Genomic DNA, 8,882 nt, shown 5'->3' on the forward strand with positions numbered 1-8,882 from the left:
TCAAGACCTCTTCTCTGTCAAGGTGATTCATCCGCCTGAGGGGAAATAGCGACTTGCCGGTTTAAGGAAGAGCAACGATAAACCGCACCAGGGCAGCACTCTCTAAACTTTCCTCCACTAAAGAAAGAAAGAAGAACATTTGTTTAATCTGCTCGTAGTTAGGGGTCGAATACACACTGTCTGTTTAGTGAACTTTGATAAAGTACAGAATGGCTGATACAAGTGCGTCCGGCTCTCCCAGCTGCGTGGAGAGGCTGAAAAGCTACGTGAAGACCCAGAAAGGGTTCATCCTGGCAGCAGAAATAGTAAGTTTGTTCTCACTGTGATATTTGTGTGCCGCTCTGCTGTGATGATCCACGTTTAACGACTCACAGATATGGCTTTAATATGCTGCGTGTAAAGCTCACTTGTAACTAATCAATAATTTATAGATGGTTACGTGGATTTATGTTCTGTATCTATTGATTTTTTTTAATCACTAATGTGTCATTTTCCCTTTGCTCGGTTTTCTTCTGTTTTGTTATTCACATTTCTCACTCTAGTCTGTCCATATATATCACACAGGAAACGAAGCGCCCTACAGGACATGTGCGCCTTAGCATATGCTACTTCCGGTGCGAAACTCCTGTAGGGCGCTTTGTTTCCGGTGTGATATTTGTTCCTTGCTGAGGCTTTTCCAAAACAAGTCGACCAAATGGATGAATCAAGGGGCGATTTAGATTTCTCGAGATGTCTTGGGCATTTACGGAATATATATGTAGATGCTGTTCATTGACCTGTCGATATTTTTCCCTGCGCCTCAGAGCAAACCAGAGAAAGGATTCAAATTCTATGTTTCTCAGTATTTGCAAACAGCGGCCCCCCTACTGCACTTCAGAGTCACACTGCTAGCGATCGATGCAGCGATTCTGTACTGTACTGGAGAGACGGCACGGAGGAGATAGTCGGCAGCCGATCAGGACAATGTGATGTAAAAAAAAAAACCATGCAAACTTGCACTAAAAAATTTGCGAAACAGCGAGGTGAAAGGTGAACCGCGTTATAGCAAGGGACCACTGTAATTTTGAAAGTAAGTCACAACATACTTTTTGTAAATACTAATTTATAGAAACCCTTACCAGCAATCATTCATTTTTTTGTGTGGCTTTTTCTCATGGTTTGTTAACATGCTGTGTAGGTGTGTACTTGACTAGCTGATATCGACATAACGGGGAAATATCTGGCTTTGACTATTGTTTACCTGTAGTTTGAATGCTGAACATTTGCCTGTTTAAATCATAAGACCAGTCACTATACAGAGATGTGCTTCTGAATGTGGACAATGTGTCTTCTGATTTTGTAATGCAGTTCTGCTTGTGTTGAGTGATGTAAACAACTGATCGATCTAAACGCTTTAAACGTCAAAATTGATCATTAGATTTTTTTTTTTTTATCACACAACAGTGGTGAGTTTTCCCACCTTCTGCTCTTTGTAACTTAATGCGATCTTTCCGTTTTCGTGTTTTGGACATGATTTTGGAGTATATCTTCACATTAGCGATTCACCGCAAAGTAAAGCCACCGGAAATGTACAACCATACATCCAGTCTCAAACCAGGAAGTTAGCATTTTCTCGTGCGAAAGTCAAGGGGTTGTCACATGATTCGTAAGGCATTGTGGACATTGTAGGCTCAGCCAATCAGAGCCAGCGGATTTCGTTACACAGGCATTTTGCTGTAACATGGGCAGAAATATTGCTGTTCAGCGCCTTCGTAACTTGAATTTTTCGTTAAATGGGATATTCGTAAGTCGGGGTTCCACTGTATGTGCTTTATCAGAGGTTAAGGGATTCCACCTGTCACTGCTGCTCCACTGTTCTTGCTTTTGGCATCAAGGAACTAAGATGCTGATTATTACAGGTCACATAGGTTAACTCAGCCCACTGTCTCATGTGCTCACTTATAGGCTGGATATTGTCTGTAGCCAGAGTAGCAAAATGCAAAGTATATCACAATATTGGTAGTATAAAGGCTCATAAAAGGATTTTCCATCCCACATTATAGGTTTGCACATCTGGCTCTGGTTAACAGGACTGCATGCACCCTGCAAAGGCAGGAATAGAAGTATAAATGCAAACAACCTACAGCTCCTAATAATAAACTGTCGTAGTGGCAAATTAAAGTGACTTCCTGTCTGGGAATACTGTTGTACTTTACTGTCCTTTACCACTATAGAGATTGACAGAACACGTGACTTTCGCGCATTGCATTGTGGGTACAAGTGGCAACAAAATCAAAACACTGCATCAAGCGCTAGCATTTCCAGCACCGGTAATCATTAATTCTGCGGTTTTAATCCCTACTTGCATTTTATTTGCCCCAAAAACAGCAGAACACGGCAGGTCTGTACGAAGACAGACTTAACGAAAAGGCAAAAAGCAAAAAAAAAGTACAAGGAAAAAATCAAAGGAGTGAAAGGGTTAGACCCATACGAGCATACAGAGTGGAGTAAGGACGTTAGCGTGCTGCCCAACTTTCATCACGCACATATTTATTATTATATGGTCCTAAGTGTGAGTGCGTACACTCACAAAATGTTTAGTAACTTCAGATCCCTGCAACAAGCCCAGGTCCAGTTTACTTTGGTGATTTGGACTATTCCATTTGACAGCTGTTGTTACATTTTTTTCCCTTTATTTCCTGTACAGGCCAACGCAATCTATTTGTCATTTCAGGTTGTAGTATTACACAACATTTTCACATCTAATAGAAATAAAATAAGTGTTTCGTAATCCATTCAATTTGTTTTTATTTATAACTGGCATTATTGTTTCATTCTATTATAGAGTCTTACAAGAAAGAAGCAAAATTGCGTGACTTTTCGTGGCTGTTTTGATATCGCTTTCTCTCTTAACCGATCAAATCGCACTGTAGTAGCAGCTTTAAACTCGGTATGACCCAGGTTGATAGAGGGTGCCCAGTCTGGATTGTATTCCTGCATTTTGTAGGCTGGTTTTCCTACAAAACACAACGAACATTAGCCCACAAAGCCACAGTGAACAAAGCAGCAAAGCGCATCGAATTCAGTTCAAATCAATATAAGACTTATTTGTAACCTACATCAACAATTATGTTATGATAAATTACGTAATAACTACAACAGAAGACTTTGTGGAAATGCTTGGAGCAGACTAACTTGTGTTCTGGAAAGTTATATTTGGTCTTCGAATGGCTGCAATCCAGGCCATTCGTCGGCTCTTTGTTACTTCGGAAACATGGCTTGAACAATTTCTCTTCCACGACGTAATCCGATAAAAACCGATCTCTTTACCCGTCGGCTTCCTGTGGCTGTCATGCGACTGGTTTTACCCCAGAAATGATGTCACATCTTAAATCTCTATTTTCACATTAACGCCTTTGTTTGCATTTCACAGCGGTGTGATCTCTTAACACATGAGTCAGTTTAAGCTTAAATACTTTGGATAAGTTCTGTATTGTCAGTGGATCAGTATCTAAGTAAATTTACTTAAGTACTGTACTTGATGTCATTGCACTTCCACTGCTTTTCTTCTATATGTTGCAATTTACAAACTAAGATTTTTGTTATAGAATCTAGTCAGCTGGTGAAATATAACGCAATGTATGAGAATGCAAAACAATCAGCACCACTTGGAGACTCATAATAAATTCCATATGCATAGTAGCCACAAACGATTATTTTGATAGTCGACTAGTCACCGATTCTTTTTGCAATTAGTCGACTAATCAGATCATGCATCCACTGGACGTAAAACGTACAGCTTATTGCACCAGCATGCATCTGCTCTTATAGAACTATCATTAGCTTACAGCTTTAAGTGTTTAAGGTATGTGCTAACTAAAAATAAAGACAAGATGATAGTTTATTAAATTTTAATGAAATTTGCAGATTGTTTCGGTGAAGTTTAATAAACTCCTTGCTATCTAAAATATAACAGGACACCGGAGTATATTCTCAAGCATCTCACACTTCTGATAATCAGCTGTCTGCTTGACGTTTATTCAGCTGTGTAAAAACTATAACTTTAATCTCAGCCAAACCGTTTTACTCAGGAACAAATAAAATACTAAAAAAAATCCAAACAATAACATTTTTAAGTTATCTAAGTGACTCATATATCATGTTTAACCTGAGTAGCAAAAGACAGTGGTGGGTTTGAAAACGATTTGCCGGGAGTCAGGTGTTCTCACCGGCTCTAGTGAGCCTTGCCCCCGGCTAGCTATCGAGCTAGTGGGTAACAGACGTCTCCGAAAACGTCGGAGCACTTTTGAAAATATGTGGTGTCTTGATAAACTGAGCAGATATTTGAGGTTTACACAGCTACATTCTCGCCTGAAAATATGCTAAATGTTTATTTTGTGACCCAGAAAGAGTAATAAGAGTAATATTAAAACTAACTAGCTGCCGCCATTATTGGAAACTGAGCTGGGCTGCGCTATGAATTCTGGGACAGAGCTACCTCTTCTTCGGGGTTTAACGGCAGCTGGCATCCTTGTACATGCAGTGCTGCCATCTTCTGTTTCAGTCCGTTATTACACTCTTAAATATTACTACTTATTCCTGCGTCTTTTGTGATCTTACAAAGCTTCAAACAACGCGTCGACTATTAAATCAGTCGTCGACGATTTTGATAGTCGACGTAATCGTGACTATTCGACTAATCGTGGCAGCCCTAATGCATAGTAATAAGACAACAGTACGGATTGAGTAATATGATTACAGAAGCTTTGGAATATAGGACTTTTACTTGTAGTTGATTTATGTTTCCTTCAGGCAGAGAATGAATACCTTTTAAAATGTTTGTCAGCTTCACATTAAGCTCTTGAGTCGAAGTTTTACCACATCACCCTACATGACTCGAGGGAAATGACTTGTGTTAAAACAACCAAACATGTACAAATTGCCAGATATTTGTCTATTGTCTTGTGTAGTCTGGAAGATAAGTGGATCTACTTGAGGCGACTTTTGTTGTGATTTGGCGCTATATAAATAAAATTGAATTGAATTGGATGACAGGGTGGGTGCAGTTTTCTCTGTGGTGGGATTGGGTGGGCTGTCCCGGGCTCTGTGGGGCCGGGTGGCGCTGCTGAACTGGGCCCCGGTCCGGATGGGCCTGGACATTGAGGGCTATCAGGAGGGGCTATGTGCTTACCTGCTGCTCTCTGACAGGTAGCTCCATGCCCTCCTGAGTTTTAAATGCACCTTAGTGCACACATGCATCAACACTACATATGAGCGGGCGGAGGGAGGTTTGGAGTCTTCACACAAGAGCAGAGTTAATGTTCGATTCCTCCTGGTTGTGCTCGCCAGCTTGGATTATTGTAACAGTGTTTTTCTTTGTTTGAGCAAAAGGAATCTTGAATGTCTCCAGTTAGTCCAGAATGCTGCTGCAAGGCTTTTAACTAAGACACGAAAAAGAGCACATTACACCAGTGTTACATTCATTACACTGGCTTCCAGTACATTTTAGAATTCATTTTAAAATCCCGGTACTGACTTTTAAAGCTTTGAATTGTGATGCCCCTGCCTACATTTCTGATCTTTTAGAACCCCACGCTCCCTCTCGCAGCCTGAGATCATCTAATCAAAGGCTGTTGGTAGTCCCACAAACTCGTTTTAAGACCAGAGGTGATAGATCTTTTAGAGCGGTGGCCCCCAGGTTGTGGAATGCTCTCCCTCCATCATTGTGTTGCCTTGATTGTATTTATTCTTTTAAAAAGCAGCTTAAGACTCGTTTATTTAGATTGGCTTTTAATTAGATTTCTGTTGCATGTTTGATTATTAATTAGGGCTGTGCGATATGACCAAAATCTCATATCCCAATATAAGAATTCTATCGTCCGATAACGATATAAATCACAAAAATGTAACATTTTCTGTAAATTCTGTGAATCTCGGGCAGCTCGACTTGCGGGAAGTGTTTCCAGCTGCGCATCATGTTGCTGGAGTTGAGTGTTTTAACCGATGCATGAAACGATACATTTTTAGACATAAGTTGTAAAGGCCACCGTTTTCTTTGTGAGTATTTATTACACGGTGTGCTGCGGGGAAAAGCCTGTTCTAACGTTTGAGTCTAAGGTTTATTTTTTTAGCACCTGGCGGCTCTTTTTTTAATTCTCATCCGTAAATAATCTGCTCTTTCACGTGATTCAGTTTATTTTGAAAAGTCTCAACAGGATCTTGAGCTTTATTGTGAAAGGTTTATGTGGAACATAAACAAGCGGACACGCGATGCTGTTACCGTCCTTGTTGCTAACCACAACGCATAAAAACAGGCGCTTGTCCGTCCATAGTGTGGTTATATTACATATAAGAGAAAGAGAGAACTTTAAGAAATTAATATAGCCACTACAGTGACCATCAAAAGGATGAAAAAAATATTGCCGTAAACAGTTTATTTTGCGACACCACGAAACAAACGATAATGTAAAATGAAACGATAGACGTTTTTATATCATCATCCGATATATATCGTTATATCGAACAGCCCTATTAATAATGTATTTTATGTATTTCTTTTATATTACTATGAAGCACTTTGTGGTTTTTATCCTGTGAAAAGTGCTATATAAATAAATTGATTTGATTTGATTCATTTACTGTCCAGCTGGACGTGACAGCTCTATAGACAGATTATTTTCTGTTGCTGTGTGACGCTACAAAAATGTGCAGTCCTATCTCAGAGAAATTGCAGCTGATTTTTATACCTGGAAATTCCAACAGGGTAGAGGAATTTACGCAGTGTGGGTGTTAGTTTCCTGTGAAATTTACACTCATATCAAGTCTTATCTCCTCTTTTCTCTCATCTCTATCTTAGCTTGTCAGTTTTATCATCATCATCTGCTATGCTTCTTCCTGGTGTGGAGGCTACACTACGGTGCCCATATGTGAGATGACCATCTCCGCGATCTTCTTCGGCATCTTCATGATGGACCTGGACAAGCAGTTCTTAGGGATCAACTGGGTCTGGACTGTGAGTCCGCACACACATAACTGCATGCACACCCTCTGACACATTTCTGTGCTAAATTGCATAATACTTCATCTTTTGCTTCCCTTTGTGCAGGATCTGTTCCGTGCTGCAGTTGGTGCCGTCCTCTACATCATCACCTCTCTGATCAATCTCATTGGAGGATCTAGGGATGGAGCTTGTATGGCAGGCGCGGTTAGTTAAGCCAGAATGACTCAGCCTGAGTTCTTAGCTGCATACTGAATCCGCTCATACTTATTTCTCTGTTTATCTTGACAACTGATGGCTGTTACCACTGACTAATTTCGGTGCTGCCAGTTATACATGTGAAAACTGAATGCCTGGTGTTTTTTGTCACTTTTTTGTGTTCAATATGAAACACTCAGACTTTCTGAAAAAGCAGGCGCTCAACATTGAGTAATGTTCATACTGCAATACTTCCTTCCTTTTTGACTACAACTGTAGACTGTGACTTATTACCTTACTTTAGCTCATTCAAAAATTTCTAAGACAAAAAAAATCCAGATATAACACTGAATCCACGTGTCATTTAGTTTGAATGTTAGTTTATTGTTGCCAAAAACAGGACACAGTGATGACCGGAAATCAGTTTCAGACTGATTTCCCAGCCGGGACCAGGGACCCTGAAATTGATAAACCTTTAAAAAGATGGGAGTTAATGTAGTTTTTTGCCATATACTACTGGATGTACTGACAACTGTCACTGTATTACTTTGGTCATGAGGTCTGACTGAACATACTGCTGCTCTCACTGAAAACACTCAGTGCAGATTCACAAGTCCTCAGATGAACAATGAGCAATTTTGACAAGTCCCTTTGAGTGAGAGAAGTTGATCATGCTCCTAATGACAGTAGATTTTCTGTATGTTAAAGATAAATTTCACATCTCATTTCCCCACCACAACCATCCTCGTGGTATGCTATGTCTACACGTAGTCTTTTGTATTAATCACGTGTATAGCTCCAAACATGTGCTTTGCAGCTGTATATCAGGCACAAGCCTGTCCCCACATTGGCTTCTTCATGAACCAAAGTGTCTAATAGTGTGAAGAGCACAAAGTCTTCTGGCACTTAACTTTAACAAAATACTGATAATTTATTTAGATTGTATTTGTGTTAGTTGTGATTCTGATTGTCAGTTCTTGCTTCTTAGGTGTTAGGGTTGTTCGCTGGGCTGATATTTGCATACGACACCTACACAATCTACCTCCAAATCCAAAGTAACAGACAGCACTCAGCAGCTCCAACTGGTGAGAAAAACAGTTTTTGTTAATGCATTCAAAACGCGTTCTTGGCTTTATTTGATATGTGCAATTTTCTCTAATATCTTGACTGTTTTTGTTTTTAACAGATGTCAGAGTTTAAATGTTCTCACACAGAAATACTTCTGTCAAGAACACAGAAGAACCAAAAGCAGTCATTTGGGCAAAGGTTAACAGAGGAGCGGGTCAGAGAGGAGGATGGACAGTAAAATGAGCAAGTCACAGTTTAATAAATGCTGCTGCATGGCCTGAACAGATGAAATGTATCTTAAAGAATGAAGCCAGAGAAGAAGATGACATAGCCTTAATAAGGGGTGCTGGCATCTGTCTGTATGTCTACTCCATGAGGGATTCCCCTCTCAAACTTTTATTCCAACCAGAGTAAAATGGGAAAGATTATGAAAGAGCGACCTAGCACTCACAGAATCCTCAACCGATGCTTCTGAGATAATTCCATAACAGCAAAGACGCTGGTGAAGTATAACCTCCTGGGTGATAAAAAGCTTTTTAAAGCATTATTTTGGGGGCAGCAAACTCATAAAGCACTCTTTTTTTTTTTTCCAGGTGTCCCCTTAATCACTGAAATAAGAGTTCATTTTCATAATCCTTTA

The 8,882-nt window shown here is 39.9% G+C and overlaps 1 protein-coding gene across 1 annotated transcript; it reads left to right on the top strand.

Annotated features, from left to right (window-relative positions):
- The first annotated feature begins 28 nt into the window (after positions 1-28).
- LOC120718965 (proteolipid protein 2-like) lies at positions 29-8,882 on the top strand. Its single transcript, XM_040007755.1, has 5 exons — positions 29-305; positions 6,836-6,991; positions 7,085-7,183; positions 8,163-8,259; positions 8,361-8,882. Exons 1-5 carry the CDS (start codon positions 210-212, stop codon positions 8,372-8,374), a joined length of 462 nt encoding a protein of 153 aa, XP_039863689.1. The 5' UTR covers positions 29-209; the 3' UTR covers positions 8,375-8,882.

This window comes from Simochromis diagramma, unplaced genomic scaffold (genome assembly GCF_900408965.1).
Source record: "Simochromis diagramma unplaced genomic scaffold, fSimDia1.1 OVJJ01000545.1, whole genome shotgun sequence".
In the NCBI taxonomy this organism is placed as follows: domain Eukaryota; kingdom Metazoa; phylum Chordata; class Actinopteri; order Cichliformes; family Cichlidae; genus Simochromis; species Simochromis diagramma.